Source organism: Pipistrellus hanaki (assembly GCF_964339955.1).
Source record: "Pipistrellus hanaki genome assembly, chromosome: 8".
Classification (NCBI taxonomy): Eukaryota; Metazoa; Chordata; class Mammalia; order Chiroptera; family Vespertilionidae; genus Pipistrellus; species Pipistrellus hanaki.
In genome coordinates, this window is record NC_140510.1 from 70,898,539 (window position 1) to 70,925,255 (window position 26,717).

General features: G+C 40.4%; 1 protein-coding gene across 2 annotated transcripts; it reads right to left on the reverse strand.

The window, feature by feature from the left end:
* GTF3C3 (general transcription factor IIIC subunit 3) lies at nucleotides 1-24,164 on the reverse strand. 2 transcript variants are annotated; one of them, XM_084892532.1, is made up of 18 exons: nucleotides 23,963-24,164; nucleotides 22,764-22,875; nucleotides 21,304-21,497; nucleotides 20,539-20,662; nucleotides 20,030-20,221; nucleotides 19,371-19,536; nucleotides 16,891-17,038; nucleotides 16,080-16,152; nucleotides 15,270-15,373; nucleotides 14,227-14,398; nucleotides 11,844-12,046; nucleotides 11,442-11,543; nucleotides 10,713-10,848; nucleotides 7,816-8,053; nucleotides 7,010-7,200; nucleotides 5,209-5,333; nucleotides 2,784-2,936; nucleotides 1-1,710 (listed from the first exon to the last, which is right to left on the reverse strand). In XM_084892532.1, the coding sequence occupies exons 1-18, from the start codon at nucleotides 24,062-24,064 to the stop codon at nucleotides 1,588-1,590; spliced, it is 2,658 nt and encodes an 885-aa protein (XP_084748658.1). In that variant the 5' UTR covers nucleotides 24,065-24,164; the 3' UTR covers nucleotides 1-1,587. The 2 variants fall into 2 exon arrangements, with proteins under 2 accessions (XP_084748658.1, XP_084748657.1); XM_084892531.1 differs by having other exon boundaries at nucleotides 16,077-16,152.
* Nucleotides 24,165-26,717: the final 2,553 nt, after the last annotated feature.

Sequence of the window (26,717 nt, forward strand, 5' to 3'; positions counted from 1 at the left end):
TCACTTTCATTATAAAAATACTTTATTTAAATTACATACACATATGCACACAGAGACAATGACGCTTTACTTATTACATATAAATTCTGCTCTCAGCTATGGATACAGTGTGAAGAGCCACTGCACTTTTGATGCTGTCTCAGGCTTATTTCCTCCCACCCTAGGACTAAATGCATGTTTATAGCATTTATTCTCTCCTAAAAGAAACTCTAAAGGGCTGTTATCAAACCAACAGTATGACTAACAAGTATTGTTTTCTTAGATCCAAGAGCATACAATGCTTTATTCCATATACACAGTCACCAGCCCTCCTACATCCCTAGCGATCTGGAGATGGACACCAGACTGTGCTACTGAGCACCATCCTCTCTTTTTTGTCAGAAAGCCATTGTCAGACACTGATGAGGCATTTCCTTAAGCTGCCTCGGAGCAGTGCTCTGAGGTAAGTCCAGCCTCCTAGGCCTCAGTCTACGTGGCTAAGACACATACAGGTGAAAAGGGAAAGATTAACTCAATTATTTATCTTCCTACCGTTCACCATTTTAAATCATTTTGTTACAGATTAGTGAATTGCATAACTGTGCTGACATCAGAAATATTCCCAATTTGTCTTTGCTTTAATAAGCAACCTTTTGCAATAGTAACAGGCACCGAGTAATAAATGGCTGACGACGATGATGTATGTAGAAACGTAACAAATATTTCTCTCAAACATGTGCTCAAGTCCTGTATTTAAGGAATTGTATTAAGAGAGCACATCTGGCCGAAACCGGTTTGGCTCAATGGATAGAGCGTCGGCTTGGGGACTGAAGGGTCCAGGGTTCGATTCCGGTCAAGGGCATGTACCTTGGTTGCAGGCATATCCCCAGTAGGGGGTGTGCAAGAGGCAGCTGATCGATGACTCTCTCTCATCGATGTTTCTAACTCTGTATCTCTCTCCCTTCCTCTCTGTAAAAAATCAATAAAATATATATATTTTTTTTTTAAAGAGAGAGCACATCTGTCTTACTGCTGTATTCTGGGTCTATCACAGTGCCAGGTACAGAGCAGGCGCTGAATATATGCACAGATGAATAAACAGTATGAGTGAGAAATCAGTATATTCCACTCCAAGCCACTCAAAAGTCACTCCAGTCACTTCAGCCTGGAGACTAAAAAGTGCTGAAGGAAAATGACAGGACAATATACAAAATCTTGTAGAAATAATAATTTTTACATATTTACCCAAAGATCATTATGAGCCCTGGCTGGTTTGGCTCGGTGGATAGAATGTTGGCGTGTGGACTGAAGGGTCCCCGGTTCGATTCCCGATTGGAGCACACGCCCAGGTTGCAGGCTCGATCCCCAGCAGGGGATATGCAGGAGGCAGCACATCATTGATGTTTCCGTGTCTCTCTCCCTCTCCCTTCTTCTCTAAAATCAATAAAAATATACTTTAAAAAAATCATTATGGTATGTTAAATACAACATACACATTAAATAATTCCAAAATTACCATTACTATTTTGGGGTTAATAAGCCTTGAGACAGAAAGTACTTATCCACACAAAGCAGCTGCCCGATATCCCTTTCTTGACTGAAGGGGCCTTAAATAACACAGTAGGTGTACAACAGCCTCTGAGCCATTCTAATATTCCCGCTGTTCTGATAAATGAGCGCCAAGTTGTAGGCAATATCTCTTCGTAAGTCAACCTGGTCAACTTCTATACCCTAAAGGGGAAACACAAATGAGTTACTTTTCAAAATAACAAAATAACAACCAGGGCAATTTTATGGTAAATAAACAGTTTTGTAAGTGTAAGTGTTCAAAAGCCGTTAAAATTCACAATACTAAAAAAAAAAAAAAAAAAAAAAAAGGAGAGAGATAAATTATGCATCTACCTTAGATATAAATTAATCATTATAGGAACTGTATAATCAAATATTTTTAAATGTCTAACCAGTAATTTGATAAAAAGTCTCACTCACATGCATTAGCAGAATAAACTCCAGACACAGTAAAGATTTAAGAGCAAAACAATGACATCACAAAAGAAAGAAAATAGTTGAATATGATAATATTGTCTTGGATAGGAAAGGCCATTCTAAATATAATAGCAAAAGTAGAGACTATGAAGAGAAAAATTAAGAGACATGACTTCATAAAAAACATAAACCTCCTGCATTTACAAAAATAGGGAAATTATAACATGAGTGAGCAGATGTCTAACAGAGAGGCACATAAAGAATGGGAAGGTCACAGACAACAAATCTTAAAAGCAGCAAGAGGAAGACAGTTACCACATGTACTTCTCTTCAGAAATTAAAATAAAAAGCAGACTTCAAACACAGATTATCATAGCACTGGTAACACTTTACCCTATACTACATTACCTTAAGAAAAACACAAAAAAAAACCTACATCAATACTGGTCATTCATCTTTAGAAAGAAATGTGTTAGTTACCCTCGAACTTGAAAAGGAGCAATGACTATATTACTCAATATTCGGGCCTCAGGTCTACCAGCTCTTACCTGTAAGCCACAGGGCTGTCTTAGGATAACTAAAATGGTCAGAATCACAAGTCATGTATGTCCACATGGTTGCTGATCGAGAATAAAGCCAGGATGGCAAAGAGGGACTTGTTGCTAATCATTATTACATAAGTGGATTCCATAAGGGAAAACACATTTTCACATGTCCGCTAAAGCTTATTCCACTCCTGAACCACAGCTCTGAGCTTGCTGCACTCCTCTGCATATGAAACGGAGACTCCTCAGTTTCTGAAGTAAATGGTACAATACCTCTATCACCATCGGAGGGAGCTCCAGGGCCTTCTGGTAATAGTGGATTGCCAGGTGGCTCAGCCCCAGCTGGTGAAAGCCACGGCCCATATTGTAGAATGACTCCTGGCAAGGCCCACGTAGACTGAGGTAGCGATTGAGAAAGGAAAAGCCCTACCAAAAAGAGAAAGACAAGCAATTCAATACTTCACTCATCTGACCAGGATGAACCACTCCATGCGCCAGGTGCTGGGAACACAAATATTGAGAAAAGACACAGTCGCACCCGAAAAGAACAACTGTCTGCACTCTGGTGTCAGTCACCGCGTGGTCAGCAGCAATTCTGAGGGTCTTTTAAGCTAAGGATAGAAATATTCATAGAATATTACAACTAGCTGTCAAAGATCCAGTCTATAAAAATGCAGGATACGCCCTGGCCGGTGTGGCTCAGTGGATAAGAGCGTTGGCCTGTGGACTGAAGGGTCCCGGGTTCGATTCCAGTCAAGGGCATGTACATTGGTTGTGGGCACATCCCCAGTAGGGGCTGTGCAGGAGGCAGCTGATCGGTGTTTCTCTCTCATCGATGTTTCTAACTCTCTGTCCCTCTCCCTTCCTCTCTGTAAAAAAATCAATTATATATATTTAAAAAACAAAACCAAAAAAACGCAGGATACATGTGTGGTTCTATGGAGGACAGTAAACTTTTAAACTTTTGGTCTGAAATACGTGTCTAGAAGCTTGACCAGAATACAAAATCGGAGTCCTTCAATGGTAAGTTAGAGAGGTTTGTGCTCAGGAACAAAGTCACGTGAATATATGTAGCCTTTCTCAGTAAATGGAACCTTTCCTAAGTTACCTCTTAGGACCTCAGTGACCTCTTTAGCCAAAAGCCTGGTGGTGTGGCTTTTGGAGAAAATGATTGCAGAGCACAGCTGTAAGCATGCAGCCTGCTGTGGTCACAGCATCCAAACAGCAGCTGTTCCTCTGCCTCTTCCCACATTCACTCTCCCCTGCAATGCAGCCGCAATTTCTAGCATCACCGGAGGTTACAAACTGCAGTACAAGTGTCCTATGTGGTAAGTAAATAATTAATTTGAGAGGCTAGAACTTAAAATGTTTGACCTACATAAGGGAGATTAGTACAACCAACTCCCATTACCCAGTATATCTTGTTTTACCTCTCTCCCTACCATTTAAAACCTACTATTTAACTCTAAAAGTGATTTAAGTGATTTCGAATTTAGCTTCCAAATTACACTGAAGTACAGTAAGTCCTCAATGTTATTGACAGGTTCTACTACTTTCAGCAAAATGACATGTAAGGAAACCAGTTTTACCAGAGGCCACGTAGTTCCCACAGCACGTCATCAACATTCTAATGAAACCACACTGAACAAGACGTTATTCAAGGGCGTGCTATACATAAATTTTTATCCTACTGGGCCTAAAAACTGCATAATTTAACTATTTAATAATGAGTTAATCCATAAAAATTCCCCATCAAGTGTTACCTATGAACTCTGTAAGCTACATGAGGACAAGGAATCCTGCCTGTGTGCTCACTCACTGCTCTAGCACAGTGGATGTTCACTAGACATCTATTCACCTTATCAACAACCCTGTATTGCTTAGTATAGTAATAGTAGTCACTAATAAAGAAAAAGAAGCTTAGAGGAAAATGTAGACAAAATGTTACAAATAAATACCTCAAAAGGAAAAATTCAGGTTTTTAGGTGTTTTTTGTTTTGTTTTGTTTTACTTTTTCATTATGGAAAATTTCAAATATATAAAAGTAAAAAAACATTATAATGAACCCCAATACCCAGTTTTAACAATTATCTTTAGTTTAAATTAGGCATTCTTTTAGCCATTTTATTTTTTAAAAAATCAATTAGCATATTCCCTCCTTATTAGCTGTGGGCGCTGCCATCTTTTGCGATGACGTGAGAGTCAATTATCCTATTAGATAGGATACACATACGCGCATATACAGGAGTGCCTGTAGGTGTTAAGTCCACGAGGGCTGAACAGAGAAATAAGGGGACTTGGGGATTCCCAACACATGTATTAAGCAGGTGTTTTTTTTTTTTCTTTTTTAAATCCTCACCTGAGAATATTAATTTTTAGAGAGAGGAAAACATTGGTACTGTTAGAGAGAGTTGAATTGAGGGATCTAAGCAAATCCACAACAGTAATGTGAGAGAGAAACATCAACTGGTTGCCTCTTGTACACGCCCCAACTGGGGATTGAATCTGCACCCTAGGTATGTGCCCTGACCAGGAATCAAACCAGCAACCTCTTGGTGTACAGGACGACACTCCAACCAACTGAGCCACCAGCCAGGGCATTAGCAGGTATTACTTTTGAAGCAGGATAACAAGCACATTTACTTTATTCATTTTTTAAAAATATACAATCACGTAATGAGAAATCCAAATTAATTACCTGCACAATGAGAGCATGTCTCTTTAACACATACTTCTGAGAGGCCATGTGAATAAAGGTTAGGCCTATGCAGATGCTGTAGAGGGGCTCATGGGGGTGGGTGCGAAAGGCTTGCACATACTGGCCTGAAAAATGAGCAGAGATATCAGATGGTGTGACATAGCTCCTTATCTCTTCAAATGTATTTATTCTAATACATTTTAAGGGTAAACAAACATTAGTGGTAGATAGCATATGCAAATTTCAATTTTTAAAAACATATAACAAAATTAGAAGGATTTAGCCATGAATGTATTTTAATCATAAAGATTAAACATGAATAACTAAAAATAGCCCTCTTTCAGACACAACTAGACATTTCATGTAGTCATACTTCCAACGTAAGTAATTTATCGATTGTGATCATAAACCTAGCTTACGATCTTAAATCTATTTAAAGAGCAATGTGTCTTTTGATTACTTCTTTTGGAAAATTAATTATCTGTTTTAAAAAAATCAAATGTAATGGATCATGGAGGTGAAAAAATGATTTTGCTTTTTTAGATAATGGGTGTTGTTTTTATAAATGTAGCAAGTACTTTGTTTTTCCTTAGTAAAATTAAATGTATCAAATAAAATAAGACTGCGTTTTTGTGAATTCCATGTAATCCACATGTACAATTATTTCATGTCAAAAGCTTACCGATATGTGATGGAGAAATTTACATAGGTTTTTCTTACAAAAAGATGATACATAATTTATCATACACACAGATAAAACCTCTATTCCTCCCAGCTCCCATTCCGGAAGGAATGGCACCATCAACTCTCTTTGGCAACACAGATGGCTGACAGCCACTTGGACTTTCTGTTCTTACCTTCTGTGAGTTTCTAAATTTAGAAAAATAAAATTAATCTGTATTTTATATATTTTTTAATATTAAACTAACAATTCCAAAAAGCACACTAGTGGAAGAGAGTTTCAACATCTGATGCTCCAACTAGCCGTTTAATCAGAAGCGCACTTGGCAACGCTAGCTTTTAAGAGCAGGAGACACGGGCCTCATTAATTGCGAGCATTTGGGTAGGTATTTTCCTACTTGGTTTCTTCTGTTTCCTTACTATAGAACTTTGCTATACATGATTAATGAATTTTCCCCGTGTTTAATTAGCATTAGTAAGAACTATGTAAATAAATCTTGATATAAAGACTTTTCTCCCAAATGAATAAACTATCACCAAATCTTAAATCCTTTTTGTACCATAGCAAATTAAAATCAGATGGCAAATATCTATAATTAATGAAAATCATTTTTAAAACAAATAAGCCTAAGTAAGGAGAATGGCTGACCTTTAAAATAAATACTAAGACTTCAGGCTTTTTAAACCAAAGCTTCATAAGAAAAAGTAATATTGATATTTATTATTATTATTATTATTATTATTATTATTATTATTATTACTAGAGGCTCGATGCACGAAATTCGTTCAAGGGGCTTGGCCCTCACAGCCCAAGCTTTGTCCAGAAGGTCGTTCAGCCAACCATATTATGCTTTTATTATTATAGATTGCTAACATAGCCACTTACTGTATGTGCCAGGCACTGTTTTAAGTTCTTTGTATTAACTCATTTAATTTTCACAACAATCTACAAGGTAGGCTCACGTGTTCTCTCCGTTTCAGAGATGAAGAAACTGCGGCAGAGAGAGTGGAGGGAGGGTAACTTGAAGCTGGACTGCTGCTTGGAGCAAGGCATCTGCACCCGAGGCCAGGCTCTGGACCAGGCCTCATACTTGACAGAGACCTGTGCCAGGACACTTACCAAGGGCATGCTTGAAACTGCCAGACACGAAGGCATTGTGCCCATTTAGGACGCATAGGGCGTGGTTCTCGGGGTGCTTCAGCATTAGGCGGAGACAGAAACGGTGGTGCCGCACCTCCTGAGAGTGCATGGTGACCTGATTGAACATGTTCCAGAGGTGGGGCCTGCTGACATTCTCCATCACCATCACCCTGAAATTGAAGGACTTCGGTGAAGGTGAAAAATAAGATAAAGAGAAGACCTTCCTCCTTTGTAAGAATGAAACCCTCCAGTGCTGTCCCACCTACACTGCCATGTACCGTCCCCCGAAAAGGGCCACTGCAATTTAAGCAAACCTTTTTACACACTGAGTCTCCCAGAAAATGCCACTTAAGTCAGCATTTCTACATTTTGTTTCTGTTTAACAAAACTTCTAAATAAAAAGAACTGAACCAAGCGGCTTAAGTTTCACTTTTTATCTCCTTTCCACTACAGCTGCAGTACAATGAACACTATAATAATAATGTGCGCCAGGCATTGTAAAAATCTTTATATGTATGATTCATTTTATCTTCACAATAATCCTATGAAGCGGTAGCATCATGATGTCCACTTTATAAATGGGGAGACTGAAGCACAGGAGGTTAAGTATGTGAGAGCACATGCTCTTATATATTGCCTCTGGGACTCATCACTGAACTGAATCAACCAGTAGGCAACAGGAGAGCTAAAATAAAACAGCATATTAACCCTTGAACACAAGAAACAACTGGAAGGAAAAAAGCCCTATCAAAGAATCTAGCTGAAATCAGCCATTGGAAAGTCACCTGATATAGTTGTATGCCTTTTTGAAATTTTTGTCCAGAATTGTAGCAGAGAGACCAAAGTATTCTAGCTCTTTGCGTTTTTGTTTGTCATCATAAAATGAACAATATTCCAACGCGGAATCCACGAGTAAATCAGCCTCCTGAAACCGGGACAGCTCGCACAAGGAGAATATGGCCTTCACCAGGAGGTTCCACCACTCCTCCCTGGGCATGACACTCGTGAGGACAGCAAATATTGCTGAAATGAGACCGATGGAGATGTTAGAAGATTGTATTATTTCCAGAAACAGCGGTATCAGAAAACAACATCCCTATGACTGGTGTAAAGGTAAATTTAATCACCACGGTCCGATGGGCCTAAATTCTTGCCAGCTCTCTTGTGACAACGATGAGAAGGGGCAGTGGCCTGTTTCCACTCCGACTCCAGCCCCTTCTGCTCTGCCTCCTGCAAATCTGCACTCACCCTGACTTGTCTACAAAGGATGCCCCCGGCAGAGCGAGTGTGCTTTCCAGGACTGAGGTCAGATGAGAGACTGCACATACAAGGACTCAAATGTTCGCTCAGCAAAGGAATTCAAATCCACATTCTGAGATTCAGATTGTCCTTGACCTTTTTGTTGTCTCAAGTTTCTTTTTTGTTTTGCCTTAAAATTTCTGTTTTCCTTCATTCCCTTATTCCTCAGTAAGGTACCTCCCTTTTATAATCCTTGCGAAGTAGCAAAAGACATAAAACTTTTTTAGTCTTTATCCTAGTAATTCTCCCTTTGGGAATCTATCTTGAACAACTAGTTAAAAATATAGATAAACCTATGGATATGAAGATGCTCACTACAGTATTATTTATAAAAGAAAATTATCAGCCCTGGCCAGTGTGGCTCAGTTGGCTGGGCATCATCCCATGCACTGAGAGGCTGCTGGTTCAATTCCTAGTCAGGGCACATGCCCAGGTTTTGGGCTCCATTCCCAGTATGGAGTGTGCAGGAAGCAGCCAATCGATGTTACTCTCTCATAGATGTTTCTGTTTTTCTCTCTTAACCTCTCCCTCTCTCCTAAAAAAAAATTCATTGAAAACATATTTGAAAGAAGAAAATGACCAGAAGCAACCATATCATCAAACAAATAATGAGGGAATGGGTAAATAGATTATGGCACTGCTATTCAATGGACTATTACACATTCTTTAAATATTATGGCTACAAAGAGAATAGAACAATATTAGAACATGGCTATGAGAAAAACAAGTGAAGAAAATCAGAGAACCAAGATGTATGCAGGATAGGGCCTAGCTCCATGGTTGGCAAACTGTGGTTCACAAGCCACATGTGGCTCTTTGGCCCCTTGAGTGTGGCTCTTCCACAAAATACCACGGCCTGGGCAAGTCTATTGAGTTTGCCAACCACTGACCTAGCTCATCCTATCCAGGTGCAGTGTAATGTGATCCCCACCATAACAAAATTAACAAAGCAAAACGGCAAAAACTTTATGAGCATAAGAAAAAATCAACAATGAGCCTGAAATGAGAAATTAGTAAAAGAGAAAATAGGCAAGCTCAGATATGAAGAAAAATGAAACCTAAGGACACACAGTGCAAATTCCCGAGCTCAGAGTCAGTGAGCTGGAGATGGCAGACTGAGCTGGAGGAGGAGCAGCTGCCTCACTCCTCCCAGGCAGCACCTAGCTGACTTTATATCCTTACGTCATCCCAACAGATTCAGCTCTTCCAGATTCTGAAACCCTGTCTGTGGCGCATGACTGTGACAGTCACATGATTTAACAGCCCTGGACGGTTTGGCTCAGTGTTTAGAGCTTCAGCCTGCAGACCGAAGGGTCACGGGTGCGATTCCCGTCAAGGGCAGGCACCTGGGCTGCAGGTTCCACCCCTGGTCCCATGTCGGGATGCATGAGGGAGCAACCAATTAGTGTAGATCTCTCTCTCTGTGTCTCTCTCTCTCTTTCTCTTTTTCCCTCCTTTCTTCCCTCTCTCTTTCTCCCTCAATTCAACTCTCTCTAAAAATCACTGGAAAAAGTAAAATATCCTCAAGTGAGGATTAACAAAAACAAAAAGACTTAGTAAAAGTCTAATGAATTAATTAACAATGAAATAATTTTCTGCCAGATATCTCCAGTTTATATAGCCTAGGTCAGTGGTCAGCAAACTCATTAGTCAACAGAGCCAATTATCAACAGTACAACGATTGAAATTTCTTTTGAGAGCCAAATTTTTTAAACTTAAACTTCTTCTAACACCACTTCTTCAAAATAGACTCGCCCAGGCCATGGTATTTTGTGGAAGAGCCACACTCAAGGGGCCAAAGAGATGCATGTGGCTCGAGAGCCGCAGTTTGCCAACCATGGGCCTAGGTCTTTTCCAAAGTCTCTAAGTAATAATCTCATCTAAGCTTATTTGATGCTTTTCCAGCTAAAAATAGAAGCCTTTTAAAGTTGTGTTATTTGAGAGTGAGTTAAAGCAACTTACTTTCAATTTGTATGACAATTGCTGCATTTGTCAAAAATGAATTTAACAAAGAAAGGAACGTATGTCATTGCAGTGACTGGACAAACACAGTAACCTGCACTGTCATCTAATCTTCACAAATTCCTTAAAATGAGGTATATTTTCTTCTTAAAGTCAAAATTAAAAACTTTGTTTACTTTTTTAAACAGAAAAACTAAGCAGAGTTTTTCCTTTTAATCTTAAAAAATTATTTACAGATAGCGTTCCTTTTTCTTTAAACACCAAGTAAGTTTATTATACTTGAAAGATTTTAATTAGAAAATTTCTATTTACTTGAAAAGGGTATATTTTCTATTAGAGTACTACTGTCAGGTGGTACTTCATGAGTGTTTTTATCAACTCAGCCAAGTTTTATGTAATAAAGCAAATAAAAAGTAATTACCTTTGGTATCACAATTTGCTGTCTCTTGGTCATTGTTCTCTGATATTTTGTCTCGTGACATTTTAATAAGGTAGAGATGCCGCTCTCCTGATTTGGAACTGGATATCAAACAGACTTGGGCTTTATTCATTGCTACCTGAATTAAAGATAATTTGACATTTTTTGGTCATAAAATTTTTAAAGAAAACCTATGGGCCACAAGTAACATAGGTGTGCCTGAAAGATTCTTAAGTAAGGAAAAATGAGACCAAGTTACTGTGTATATAAACATCTAAAAAAGACTGAATATACATTTTTTCTTACTAAAGCAATTTGGGTCTTGTTACTCACAAAAAGGGCAATTCACATCAATGTTATCACACACATAAACACCCACATAACCACCTCCCAGCAAAAAGGCTGTACTCACATAAGATGTCATAACATGGACAACATTTTTGCAAAGTGAACAATTTTGGCATAAGGTAATGTGTACTGGGCCAATAACCAGTAATGCTGAAGTTCTCACTTTTCTAAATATTGACTAGCAAAGATCTTTTTCACTTAGTCTACAGTCAAGTTTATACTTTCATGCAGACTGTCAATTACATAATCTCTAGGTCTTTTGTCTCTGACTTTTACTTTGAGTTTAACAGAGTGAAAGAGAGTTCTAACATAGTTATAATCTTGATTTAAGTCACTTTCTAACCATTAAAAAGTCAGCAAGGTTACATAAAGATCACCACCCACCTTTAAAAGCATGGCTAACATGGTAAACAGGGTGTCCATATAACCATACATTTTGCCTTGTGAAAACAGTAGAGTAGAACGATGAAGCAGTAACTTCAGCTCCTAAATAAATAAAAACATGACAGTCAGTGACAGGATTCCTTTACTATCAGGTGTTTTGTCTTAGAAACCAAAGCTTAAGAACATTTGCTTTATGATCTTTCACTATAATTAGATGCATTCTTTTAGAAACTGCAATTTATAGTGTCTAATGAGTGACTGAAACTTAAGACTCAATTTTTCAAATACACTGAACTTAACACACTGAAATGGAAGTCTGTGTTAGCCGCAGAGACCTCCCGCATGAGGAGAAAGCTGGGAACCACAGGCACCAGGAAAAGCTTCCTTCTGCGCCCGGCCTACCTGCTGCGCAGCGTTGGCGTCCTGCGCGAGCGTGTCTGGGTCGTACATGGGTTCCAGGGCTGCCAGTGCTCGCTCAGGCCGGCCCAGCTGCTGCTGCAGGGTGGAAAGGGAGATTCTGGCATCCAGATGCAGGGGCGCCAGCTCCACCACTTTGCCGTAGCTCTCAGCAGCGTGCTCCATGTAGCCCAAGGCCTTGAGGCATTCTAGGAGGTCCAAGGAATGCACAAACGTGAACTACATTGCTAAGCTTGCCAAAATTATTTCTCCGTTTTTAAAGAAACAGTTTAGCAATATCAAAAGAATTATAGCAAAAAAAAGTGTGAACATTTCTAGCACTTTAAAACAACTGTCAGCTCTAATTTCTATCTACTGATTGACCAATCCATTGAATTCCTAACTAAATTAAAATTGCTACAAAGATGTAATCAGCCTACACACGTACTTTAGGATTCTGCATTATTCACTTAGCATTATGCTTTCCACATTTTCCTGTCTTCATCAGCATTTTGAATGACTATAATAGCCAATTAAATAGATTACTTACTTAAACATATTATTTGACATTTAGGTTATTTCCAAATTTTTACTCTAAACTGCAGTAAACATCTTCATGTATATAAGCCAGAGCTCACAAATTGGTGGACCAATTTAACTTACTGATGTGTTTTGTTTGGCCACAGTGCTGTTCAAAACAATAAAGTGTCTACATTTTTAAAATTAGGATTTTAATGAAACCCAAGCTTCTTATGAAGAATGCGGACTTGACACAGCAATTGCCCTCCCCATGGCACAAGAGCACTTGCTGGGGAATAGCCGAACCTCCGGCAGGACTCCCCTCCCTCCCCATCCTCCCTATTGTTACTGCCGGCTCCTGAGCTGTGATCCCCAACCCCTCTCCCCACTCAATTATTTCCTTGGGGTAAGTTCTCAGAAGTGAAGTGAGTGGGCCCCATTCTTCCGACGTTATGCCAGTCAATCATTAAGTTTGACCATCTAAACTTGAAAACAAATCCCTGTAGCATTTCTCCTCTCCACCTAATAGCCACAGCACTTATTTAGGTCCTTTTTGTCACTTTCCTTTTTCACTACAATTACACGCTAATTGATGCTTTTGCCCAAGGGCTTTCTCAAATCGCAAATTCCTCAAATCCCTCCTATCATCTTTAGGCTAACCTCTGCTAATAAAGGAAAACTACTTACTATGGATGGATCATCAAAACAGCATTTCTCATTTTTTTATTTTTCACTTTTAAAGGTATTTTGTTATTATGTTATAAGCATTAAATTCCTGTAATGATCTCTTATATAATGAGCCCAAATTTCTTTATGATTTTTAGATGATTCTGAGGCTTTATCTTCCACTCATGTCAAGTGACACAGGCTCAAAATGGAAACAGCACATATCAGCATCATGCTCCGAGTTAAATAGGATTTGAAATACCTACTCTTAGTAACAGAAGGAAGTTCAATCTTCCAGTCTTAGGAAGGCAATAACAATCCCCACTCTCTGCTCATGTCTTTGAAATCCAAACACCACACATACTAGCTTTATGGTGGTGTATTACCTTTTTATCCATATTTACCCAGGAAACTGTCATCTCCATTTTTATGTACTCTCTTTACTATTTCATTCTGTATGTCTCAAAATATCAAAAAATATCAATCAAGGCTTCTCCAGTAATAGAGAACTTTCTTCCATATGTAATATTTAAGAACTACTAGGACATTCTGCCATCACACAGTATTTAAACAAGACTATTCACATTTTAAAGCATCTTTTGTGTTGATTCAAAATGGAAATGCTATTAGAATATTTTTGGCTTTTGTGTTTCTTGAAGAGATTCAGTTGTATTTCTTAAGCTACTTTTTCTACTCTAAGTAATTTATTTCTGATTAGTGTGGACTTAGATACAAAATTTATTCAGATTACTGTGGACTTGGAAATAAAATGACAGATAAAACCCAATCATAAGCATATTTTTGGCTCAAAGAGTTTTGAAAATGTGTTAATCTCCCCCAAAAACATATTAAATATAAATCTGTAAAAGTTTTTTTAAAAATTAGAACACCCCAAATCAGACGACTTAGAAAGCAGAGGCGATGATTAAGGCAGGTAAGCAGCGCTATTTAAGGTATTTTTAACAGGAACATCCCAGTACTGCTTCACTCTGGCAGCAGGAAAGGAATCATTCCTGCAAAGCATCAGGGAGGGGCAATCAACCGGTGACTTACCAAGACCATTTAAAATACTAGCTTTCCAAGAACTGCCCTAAAACGACCTTCACTAGACCTTCACATTGTATAACAATTACTACTATCTCGGGAATTAAACTCTTGTCTCCTGATAACCATTAACCCTCTCCCTCCCACAGAGGAGCATTACCTGCGTGCCGAAGCCACACCACCGCGAGGTTGTACCTTTCGGAGCAGACCAGCGCGCTAAGCAGAGGAAGCGCAGAGCTGTATTCCCCAACATCCAGGAAAGCCTCGGCCACGTCTAGATACAGGTCTCCCATGTCTTCAGGGTTCTGTTCCACCAGGGTTGTCAGGAGAGGCTAGACCGCAAGATTCACGCCTGAAGTCAATCTTAGTACAAACGTGCACATCCACGTCTATTTCTCTTTTACACACACACACACACACACACACACACACACACACACACAACCAGTCATCAGGGGCAAGCCTGAAGAGAAGGCTTCATAAAACAGCTCTCAATCCTCCATTTCCTGTTCTCTTCTGTACCTCTCTTCAAGAGCTCCTCTGCCACACCCACTGTCCCCCATCACCCTGAGGCCTGCCTGAGGCAGGTGGCAGCAGAGGCAGGGCTGCTCTGTGCTCCTCCTCGGGGAAGCCACGCACACCCTGCCTCAGACCCTGCACGGCTGACTTCCTTAGGCCACCATCACATGTCCTTCTCAGGGAGGCCTCTCCTGGCCACCTTATTTCAAACTGCAACTCCTCCCACCCCACCATTCCTTCTTCCCTCCCGTCTGATTTCCCCCACAGCACTGATCACCAACTGGCATCCTACTATCGCATACTAATTTTATTTATTATCTATCTATCCCCATCAGGACAAAAGACTCATGTGGGCAGGGATTTGTATATTTTATTCAATACCTATCCTGAAGTCTACAGAATAATACCCATTTTTAGAAATTCAATGAAATACTGTCAGAATTTACCAATGGCCCAAAAGACCCAATCTCACAAATTCTGATCTCTGCACTGTTCTCATTTTAAAAGGAAAACAAAGTTTTATAAGCCCAGTTCTGAAATTTATAAGACAGCCACACAAAGATGCTTAGAGTGACTTCCTGGTTATTGAGAAATATGAAATCTAGGGTCGACTTACAATTTCCCATCATCCAAAGAAATCATGAGATATGAAAAATCTCAAGTACAGATCTTAACGTTACCTACATTAAGTGGCTCGAGGATGTTGAGGTGAACAAGGCAGACCATCAGCTTCACCGTGATGTCTATCGGCACCCCATCAGGTATAGTGCAGGTGACATTCTCACCAGCTGTGGATCAGACAGACAGGCCAACACTTCTATTGCAAGTTTACAATGTGGTCAAACGAAGAAAACTATGTCTTCTATGTAAGTCCTCATTTACTTAATTCAAAGCTAATGATTCTGTATCCATTCTAAATGCGGCCAACTCTAGTCCTGGGTACTTACACCTCCTTCAATGTGTCTTTTGTTAGCAATTATCCTTCCTATTTTTTTCCTAATATGTAAGTCCTATATAAACTCCCACACTTTCTTTCAAATCTGCAAATAACTAAAAAGACTAAAAGACAAACAAGGATATATGAACTCTCTTTTCTTCTTGAATTCAAAAGCCTCTTTTAGTCTTCACTACAAAGAAGCTGAGTGAGAAAGGGATAGATGTAGAGTTTTTTCAATGCTTAAGTTTAAGGTAAATTAGTAGAGAGCATTTTAAGTCTTTTTGAAAAGTAAATTGCTTTGATAACCTGCTCAGGAACCCATTCTTCTTTTATGTAGCATTAAAAAGACCCTGGGTCAGTAGAAAAGCCATGTTCAAATAGACTTACTGAAGAATAAAAGGGACTTATGTGTAAGTGAATAATCACAAGAAAAAGATGTGATATCTCTCTTAGGAAAAAATGGTTCTTGGGGAAAACTTGCTATGAAAATAGTAACTGTCAGGTTCAAAATGAACAAGAGAGGTTCCTATATACTTTCCAGGAAGAGAAACTACAACCTGTATTCTCTTCTGAAGTGCCTTCTTCCGGAGTTCCTTTTTCTAGCATGATTCCAGAAAAATCCATAATTACCTACAAGAATTGAAGGAGAGAGAGAAAATAATACAGTAGGTATGTGTGAAAAACCTTTTCACAATGCAAAGGTTTGAACAGTTAATTCAAATATTCCTTACAACATATAAACAGGCTATAAAAAGCAACAGTAAGTTTCTTTAATATAAGAAACCACTGTGACACATTAATATTTTTATATCATTTTAACTAATGCTTAACTGAAGACATGTAATTCCTGTATCAAAGCAATCAACTTTTCCCAACAGGTTAAGAAGTGAAAGAAAGCAATTAGTCTGGTTGAGTCTTGCCACCCTGAAGTACAGCTATGTCTGCCACCTGTGATGAAGACAGCTTTTACCAGGTGAAAACTACATTTTATATTCCATATGGAATCAGTATAGAATCAGGAATGTTTCCATACATATATCTTTACAGAATTTAGCACATAAGTAACATACATAACTAAAATGAGAAACTGTCAATTTATAAAAATTTCTAGAACACAGAAATGAGTATCAAACCTAGCCGAAACCGGTTTGGCTCAGTGGTAGAGCCGGTCATGGGCATGTACGTTGGTTGCGGGCACATCCCCAGTGGGGGGTGTGCAAGAGGCAGCTGGTCGATGTTTCTCTCTCATCGACGTTTCTATCTATCTCTCTCCCTTCCTCTCTGTAAAAAAATCAATAAAAGATATTTAAAAAAAAAAAAAAAAGAAAGAAATGAGTATCAAACCTAAAGAGAAACACGTGTTCCTACCTCCAGAGCTTTGTCGTACTGTTTGTTAGAAATGTACAGTTCAGCTCCTATGTTAACATCTTCCATGGAGACTAGGCCCTGGTGTTTTGAGAAAGCTTCTTGAATTACGCTAATAGCTGAGGTAACATCATTGGCTTCGTAATAACTCCTAAAAAGTTAAATGACAAAAAGATAGATTATAAAATGCATTTCTTTGCTTAGGCCCTGTAGCTGATTTTCATTTTCTTAAAATGTGAGAAGAGATGCAGTCTTCTTTAAAATCATAATCAGAGCTGATTCAGAGAAAGATGTCCAATGTCAGCAGAACAATGTCAATGTCAAGTACCTCTCTCCCACCTCCCCACACCATCCACTCATCCCTCTGTAGCCCAACGCCAACTCCTCTCCTCCAGGGGCTCCGCACAGCACTGGTCCTACCCGCCCCACAGTCTCTGCACCCTTCCTGTCCTCTCTCTCCTCCTTCTCGTGGTCCGGCATTATGATTACTTCCTGCACATCTCCTTAATACCCTTGCCCTTCTCTCCCTTTACCAAAATCATATGATAAAACTCCACATATTAGTACTAGTATACCTGCCTGTTACTCCAAATATACCTACTCTTCACCACCAGCTGCCCATGCTGACTGGACTCCCTCTAATGATCCACCGCTAGCCTCCAGTGGGCCACGGGGCTGGTCAGCAATCCTGACATGTTACACTGACACTGGACATCTTTCTCCGATCAGCTCTATGATGTTAAAGAAGACCGCTTCTCTTCTCACCATTTCCCTGGCCGCTGACACTCTTCCCTAACATCCCTTCCATACCACCTTCGGCTCACTTTCGGGTCAGTGTGACCATAACAAGGGAATGAGTCCTCTTCCAATCACCCGATTTAAAGGACACACTCCTATTCCTCAACTTCCTATCCCCCTTCCCTGCTTTGTGATAGGTTTTCTTCCTATCACTTATCAACACCTCACATACCATGTACTTAATTGTTCATTTGATCACTGCCTATGTCCCCCAACTAGAATATAAACTCTCCAAGGGCAGGGAATGTTAAAACTCATTTAATATTGGATCTCCTGGTGCTTGTACAGTGCCTGATACATAATTTATATTCAACAAATATTTCTGGTAGGGAAGTAGAGACTAAGAGAAAGCTTCATCAATCAAAAAGTTATAGTAACAAGATTTCCATTTACCTTTGAAGCAATGGCAGAACTATTCAGCACCACCTTGTCCCAAAAAGACTATAAAGTATCCAGAGGAGCCGAAACCGGTCTGGCTCAGTGGATAGAGCGTCGGCCTGCGGACTGAAGGGTCCCAGGTTCGATTCCAGTCAAGGGCATATACCATGGTTGCAGGCACATCCCCAGTGGGGAGCGTGCAGGAGGCAGCTGATCAATGTTTCTCTCTCTTCGATGTTTCTGACTCTATCTCTCTCCCTTCCTCTCTGTAAAATCAATTAAAATATATTTTTTTTAAAAAAGAAAGTATCCAGCGGTCGTGTGGGGCCCACCAGCCATCCTCGCCAGTTTTTCAATAAATCCTTGCCTGCTTTTTTAAAATCAAAAAAAAAAAAAAAAAAAAAAAGCAAGTATCCAGAGGAAAACAAATGTACTAATAATTCATAAAGTAGGAGCTTACTGGACTAGCACTTGTGACAGCTAGGTATCTAATAAATAACTAATAGCCTAGGAAGATCCTCAATGCTCATCATATACATCAAGGATCAATCTAAGGTTGTCCCTTGCCTTAACCAATTTCCTAAAATGCTTCCAGTATGCCTACATAATCCATCCTTGGGAGTTCGGGGGATGAGTTAAGCATCTGCATGACAACGGCCCTGGAAATAACAGGGCCAACCCTAAGATACCCATATGAAGACGGTTATCGCTAGACTGAACTATAAGAGGCATCCTCTGGAATAGAAAGCACACCACAAGGCATCACTTAGCCAAAATGTGTCCTGCTTTGTTTTGCTGTACAGCATGTCAGAGAAGTAAATGCAGTTGGATATAATATTTTAGAATAAAATATATGCCAAGTCAGGAGTAGATGCTAACTGCAAAGAAAATTTTGCATCTTAAAATGTTACTCTATTCTTAGCTCAAGATAAAACAATTCAGGAGATGCCAGATCACCAACATTTCATTAACAAGCCTGCAATAGTTTAAGAGAACATTACTGCCAATGTATGTAACTTCAAATAAGTTATGGAACGCTGGGAGCCTAGTCATCCTTTCAAAACATGCTCCTTTTTAAGCTTCTGAGCACTTGAAAGGTAACTGTACATACACATTTTTCTAAGCAAACACAGTTGGGTTGGAAAACAAAACAAAACACCAAAAACCCCATCCCACCTCTCCATGTAAGCAGATTATGAAATACAAGAAGTAAAACCTCAATAAAAAGTAAATTATTCTTCATGTATATGCTGTGATTTCTAAACTATGATGATTAATAACATTTGTAACATTCAGTCCAAACTTACTTTGCCATATCTCTAGCCAACTGCATAAACCGGTCTCCGTCAGACGGAGACAAAAGGTTTAAGATGCGCCGATAGCCATCCATCGCCATTTTATGATCTCCCATCTGCTCATACAGGCTTGATCGCTCCCACAGATAACGGACATTAGTAGGTTCATATTTCAGAGCTAAAGAGAAAAAAGATAGAGTAATCTTAGAATGAAGTTATGGTACCTGCGTGCGACCCATCTTCTCTTTGGGAAATTTAGTAAACACTCTAAACACTAATTCGCCTCTGCATCTGAGCTGGTTATGTGGGAAGACATCTACCTTTCCATGAACTCTCACCAAGGTCTGACCTAAGACCAGACAGAACTTTAATCGTATTAACTTTCATTTGGTCACTCCAGTCTGACATGAGCCCTCAAGGAACAGCATAGAACCAATCTAGATCTTGGTGGGAAAATAAACATTCTGTTCTTGTACTAACTTGTGCAGTATTAGCTCATAATATAAAGTTGCTGATAAACATGAAAACAGATGAACCCCAAATACCTCTGATATAACAGAATACAAGGAATAAATACATTTCAACTAACATCACCCCAAAATAGCAAGCACAATTATCAAGAAATTGATTATGTAACATTTTATAAAAAATGAGAAAAACATTATAATTACCTTTTGTGTAGCAAAAAATTGCCTGCTTAATATTGTCTTGTTCCAGAGACATTTCTGCCAATCTAACCCATTCTTCGGTGTCACTGGGATTTAAATGTGCAGCAATCAACTCAAATTGCAGTGATTTCTCCATGTCGCCTTGGTCCTCATATATCATGGCAAGAGTAGAGAATGGCTCATAAGCCAGGGGAGCTATAATGATTTAAAAAGAAATAATTCCATTGGCTGAGGGAAGAGGCTTGAACTAACATCAAATTATGTATGGATCCTTCTTCTAATATATAAACTATTGAAATAACTCTTAGAATTATAGAAACTACTTAATGGAATTTATAAAAAACACTAGATTATATCTGCTTTATTAAATTTTCACACTTTGGCATTTTTCAAGCATTCTCTTCTCTAAGCAAAGTATAGTTTCATGAAAACCCCTACTCTCACCATGCTCCCCTCGTGAAAACCCCCTTTGCTAAGGAAAACTGCACGGCCAACAATCCCCAAGGCAGCACCTTGTCTGATGATTTCCATGCACATCAAAATCGCCTCTTCGTGTTCTCCCCGAGCGAAGCGAATGTTGGCTTCACCCATGAGCCCTCTCAGAGCTCTGGGAAGTTTGCTGCGAGGCCTCTTCTCCTGCACAGAAATGGACGCTGATTAAAATACAGTAATGTCTCAGGTTTCCATTCCAACCACATTGATAAGTACAGACCATCACAAAAACGAAATTCTTCTTTAATACGTTTCAATTTGCACTCAGACCTAAGGACCAAATGGCTAAATTCAATCACAGAAAAGAATAAATTATTCTATGATATTCTCTCAAAATAAGCACCTCAGATAATTAAAACAAAACAAAAAAACAGAATTTCCCACAGTAGAAAGTTCAAAACACAGTTAAATATTTAAAGAAAGCAAAACCAAAGTGATCAGGAATTACTTATATTACTAATTAGAATAAATAACAAATGGAGAACTGCAAAATAAATGTATATGCCAGAGACCTTATATGATGCAATTCTAAAGATCCTCCTTTCAAACCTATCTACTCAGATTGAAGTTGTAAAAAATATCAATACAGACCTTTTAACAGCAAAACTATGGTACACTTTGACACATGAAATAATTAAGGCTTTACATTTTAAAAATCTCTAATAAAACACAAGAAACCAGTAACAGTAGTTGTCTCATAGATTTTCCTTTCTTACAGTTTGAATTCTTTTTCAATGTCACATTTTTACATTCTGTTTCTATTACCAAATTAAGTAAGAATTTACTTTCATCATTTTCTTGGTTTCACGATTGAGCACCATCTCCAACACAAAGACATCGCCAGCAGTGGGTTGCTCAGGTGTTTCTTCCTCCTCCTCCTCCTCCTCTTCTTCCTCTTCTTCCTCCTCATCTTCATTCTCTCCAAGCATGAAAGCAAAGACCTTGTGAACTGACTTACTAACTCCATCTGATGTTTCTCCTGAAGAAAGACACATTGAGATTGGGAGGAAAGGGGGTGGGGAAGCTTTAGAACATTCAGTAGTGAAAGCAAAACCAAAAAACAGTATTTTTGATGGACAAATTTCTATCCTAAAACTTGAAAGCAAAAAAAAACACACAAAACAAACAAAAAAACACAGAGACAAATGAGCACTCCCCAAAAAAACCCAAGAAAGAAAGCTGTCATAAAGCATGTTTTTTACTCTGTAGGAATTGCCTATTCATCTTTGGGCCTCACCTAAGTAAAATTAAATGGGAAATCAGAAGTGTACACAGTAACAATTGAAAGCAGAGAGAGGAAAAAAGAATTTTAAGACACAGACCTAAGAACTGAATAAGCCAGGTGGGATAAAAGCGGGTGATAGGAGATGGGATAGAAGCAGGTGGGATAGAAGGAGAGAACCAAGTGGACTGAAGCAGGTGGTAGAGAACCAGGTGGGCTAGCAGAGTGGCTCTAGGTGAGCTTCTAGAGCCAAGCTGTCTGGCGTCAAACTTCCTCTCCATCTCTCACTAGATGTGTAACCTTGGTCCCGGAAGTCCTATGGACCTCAATTCCCTCACTGTAAAAAGGGTTTAATAATGCTTGCCTTATAGTACTACTCTGAAGGTGAAATGCATTGTGACTTACATGCATTTAGAATAACTATCTGACCCCAACATGAGCACAATACTAAATAACATTAAAATAGTATTATTACTTCAGAAATGAAAAATAACATGACATACTTCTTTTATATGAGAAAAAAATAAATCTAAAAGGCTCCCAAACACTGACATCAATTTGAAACATTTTCCCACAAAAATAACCCATATTCAGTAACTCAGTATTTATTGAGCACCTATTATATGCACTATGCTCCTAATAAGCCAGGAAATCAACAACAGAATGCCACTGCAATGAAAAATGTTTTTGCTAAATTAGGTACCCTTAAGAAAAAAAAAATATATATATATATACACACACACACACACACACACACATATATATATATATATACACACACAAACACACACATTTTTAAATTGATTTCAGAGAGGAAGGAGAGGGAGAAAGAGAACAACATCAATGATGAGAATCAGTTTGGCTGCCTGCTACAGGCCCTCACTAGAGATTGAGGTTGGTAACTCAGGTACATGCCCTTGACCGGAACCCCTTCCCAGGCCCACACTCTGTCCACTGAGCAGACCAGTGAGGGCTATTGGGTGCCCTTAACCTTTAATCAGGGAGCGGGCCACCGGGACACACCTTCATTGGCATCGTTGTTCTGGGTTTTGGCAGAGTTGATTCCCGATGACGACGGGACTTCAGAGTCATTTGGGTTTTCTTCAGCCGACGGCTTTCCTTTCCCCTGAAGATGCTGTGATTGAAAACAAATTAGATTCCCAAAGCTAATGCAGACTGCGCTCTCTCCAGCTGAAACGGGGCATCAGCCTCACGCTCTGTTCACATAAACCTTGAGCTGGACACACGGGCAGTATGTGCAAACTAAACCTCAATGCCGTCAAAGCATTTCGGACTGCTTCTGTCTCAGTCTGAATCAGTCTTTTGTAAAAAAACACACAATAAAACACAGACTTCCTGTTAATCTGCACGTGGTGTCCTAGCTTTTGAAATGAGAACAGGGCACTACTCCTTGCATGAGTTAGGAAAGAAGTGACCAATTTCAAAAGGTGCAATTTCATTTTCCCTCGGACTTCAAGTAAATGAGAATATACGGAAAACCCAGATATTTCTTCCTAAGTATGGAAACTATGTGTGAGTGAAGTTTTTGTTAGACAAGAAAACTCACGTTGTGTTGTTGTTCTGTGTGTGTGTGGATGATTACATCACACCATTGGGAGACTCCTCAGAAATGGGACCTCAAATCCCTGTTCAAAAACAGAGAAACTGCTCGAGGGGCATGCGCAGAGGCTGAGCGCTGACCTGTGAACCAGGAGGTCACCGGGGGACACAGGCCGGGCTTGCAGGCTCCATTCCCAGTGGGGGGCGCACAGGAGGCAGCCTAGCAGTGACTCTTATCATTGATGTTTCCCTCTCCCCCTCTCATATATATATATATATATATATATATATATATATATGCCAGTTTGTGCCATTTTTAAAAAATAATAAAATAAAAAGAGAAACTGAGACCTAAAGAAGCGAGGTGAGCTGCCGACTCTAAAATCACACAAACACTCAGGGGCAAAGCGAGGCCAGAACCAGCCCCGCTGACCCCGCACGGCCGCCCACGGCCCCAGGGAACGAGGAGAAGGTCCGGCAAGCGGGGCGCAGAAGAAAAGCTTGGGGATTTGGGGTGGGGAGGGTGTTTTTAAGAGGAGCTGGGCCCAGGGAGGAGAGGTGGGGCCCGGTTCCGGTCCGCCCCCCACAGCGAAGGGGGTCCTCCGGGCCCCCCACATCTCTCCAAGCCCATCGGAGCCACAGGACGGGAGAGGCCTCCTCACTTTCTTCTCGCGGGCCTTCCTCTCCTCCCTCCGCCTTTCGAACTCTTCAAAGGAGATCTTCCCCTCCAGGTAGTCGATGAGCTCTGGGCTGAAGCCCGACATGTCTGCAAGGCCCCGATGGGCAACCCCAGGCACCGGGAGAGAGAGCAGACAGGGCAACGCCTCCCAGCCAGCCTCCACCGCGCCGGAAGCCGAGAGCCGGGACCGGAAATGAAATGAGCCCGGCCGGCGTCCCCCCGGAAATGAGCCCGGCCGGCGCCGCAGCTGCCGAGCTCGGGTTCCGCGTGAGCGCTTGGTCCCACCTCCTTCCAGTTAGCGCTGGCGGGCCTTTCCTTCCGGCTCCTGCTCCCCGCCCTCGCCTGCGGCCGGGTTCAAGTCTCCCACTTATTGTAAGGGGTTGGGGGAAAAAACGACAGTGCCTTAAAGAGATTTTCTCTCATCTAGATCATTTCCCCCAATTCTGCATGAAGATGCTCCCAGTCTCCCTGGCTGGTTTGGCTCAGTGGATAGAGGGTCTGCCTGATTTCTGAAGGGTCCCAGGTTCGATTCCAGTCAAGGGAACCTACCCCAGTAGGGTAAGGTGACCAGATTTTAACATTGGTAAAGTGGGACACCATGGGGGGGGGGGGGGGTTGTTCTTGATTTAAAATTTGGTCTATATAAAAATATATATATTAAAAAAAATTTTGGTCTATATGGAGCAACAAAAATTTTCATAGAATGCAAAAATAGTATTGTAATATATTTTAAAATTTAAACATAAGTACAATTTACAAATATAATAAATAAAAAATTATGTATAGTATTATATTGTTCTTTGGCATATTTCTCATTTGAGTGAATTCTAACAACTGATCAACAATGCGAACTTTGATAAGCAGTTCTCGATAATCAGTTCTCAACAATTGTTTGTTATTATTAAAGTGTAACATTATAAAATTAACAAAAAGCATAAACCAGACAAGAGTTTTATCAAATTCGGTAATAATGTGGGGAAGAGGTTGTATTTTATTGATATATCTTTCCAGAAGGAGCAATGCAGCCAACTCGGGTGCCAGAGTGTATGTCCGTCACCACAATGGACTCAGAAGCTCCTGTGTCCCTTCACTCAAAAAGATTTAAGTACTGCCCTGATGACAGCAAAGTAGGGGAAGAAAACTGAAAGCTATGCAAGGGACTGAGGTGCCAACATAGTCATCTGAAGAAGTTAAAGACTGAAGTGGAAGCTACTTCTTCAACCATGTTCCTGCTCATGCTAGCATCTGTTAGCTTCCAGTCTTCTGCAAAGTCTTGTGCAGCAAGTCCAAGGACTCTGAGTAAATCTACACCAGCAATAAGAGTCTCTCATTTAATAGCTAAAAATGTTAACATGTCCATAGTTCTGATTTCTCATATTGTTGTTTTGCATTGGCATTGTTGTGTTATTTTTAATAGCTAGAGTTTTGCTCTTGACATTCAAGTTTTGAAAATGATAACATGTATGTAATTTAGTTTTTGCATTGGCATTGTTTGCAATTATTTTAACTTTAGAGCCCTATTATTAATGTTTAAATTTTATTTTATTTTATTATTAAATTTTATTTTAATTAGTAAAAAAGGGTGAGAGGTAAAGGGCCGCCTGAGAAGGCACATGGACATTCTTTAAATTGTTAGCTGAGCCTGAGGCACTGGCAGAGTACCTTTGTCCAGGTAGAGGCGAGTCTAGATATATAAATCCAGTAATGCTAGTGGGTAGTTAAGTATGCAAATAAGCTCCCTTGACCTATAAATAAACCTGCGTGGCTTGTGGAGGTCGCTTTTGCTGCCTCTCCATTAGAGAGGTGGCGCCCACCTAGCGCCCAGCTTGATGAATCTAAAAACAACAACAAAAAAACAAAAATAATATAAAACTCCTATCCTGGCTAAATAGCCACATGGCGCCGAAAACCGTATATTCCCTTCCCGTTCTCCAACCATTCCCTAGCTTGTGGTGCATTCTTTCCAAAAATCGGGACTTTTTTAAAAACGCCACAGGTCACGGGACAAATTGTTAAAAATCGGGACTGTCCCACAAAAAGCATGTCTGGTCACCTTGCTCTAGAGTCCTTGGGCTCCTTTGCTCCTGGCCTCATCCCTCCATGGTCCCCTCCTCTTAGCCTGGCCTCTCTGCAACCTCACCCTACTCCACCTCGGCCCTCACAAGAGCCCACACCATGTTCACGTGTGTGTGCCTCCAGCCAATCAGGGGCCCCACCCCATGATGACTTGCACACCTCCGACCAATCACATGACCCCACCCCTGATTGGGAGCACACCTCCAGCTGTCCACATAGCTCTGTCCCCTGATCACATGCACACCCACCGCCAATCACGTGGCCCCGCCCCCTGATGACGTGAGCACCTCCTGTCAATCCCATGGCCCCGCCCCCATCAAGTGCACACCTCTGCTCTCCAGATGTCCCCACTCCTCTATGCACCTGCCCACGGGGAAAGCTAAGGGCAGCGCAGAGAGGGCGAGGGGCTTCTTCCTCTGAGGGTGCACAGCAGGAAAAAGAGAGGAAAATGGAAGCCTGGGCTGCCCAGAGCCTCTGTCCCCTTGACCTGTGACCTCTGCCACCCGTCCCTGTGGCAGCATCTCGCGTCCCCTGGGCCCCCAGTCAGCACACGGCACCCTCAGCACTCCCCTGTAGCTCTAGGGACCTGCTGGGCCCAGGCCCCAGCCGGTCACGTGTTTTCCAGGTCCTGCCTTCAGCCCAGGATCCTCAGACTGGACCTG

Bases quoted from the DNA above. Each gene is read 5' to 3' on its own strand.
- GTF3C3 (XM_084892531.1), bottom strand. From the start codon at position 24,064: ATGTCGGGCTTCAGCCCAGAGCTCATCGACTACCTGGAGGGGAAGATC. The intron at 17,039-19,370 runs GTAAGTTTGGAC...TTAACTTTTTAG, and splicing joins TTGGCTAGAGATATGGCAAA to GAGTTATTACGAAGCCAATG. The intron at 11,544-11,843 runs GTAGGCCGGGCG...TTATTTATTTAG, and splicing joins ACGCCAACGCTGCGCAGCAG to GAGCTGAAGTTACTGCTTCA.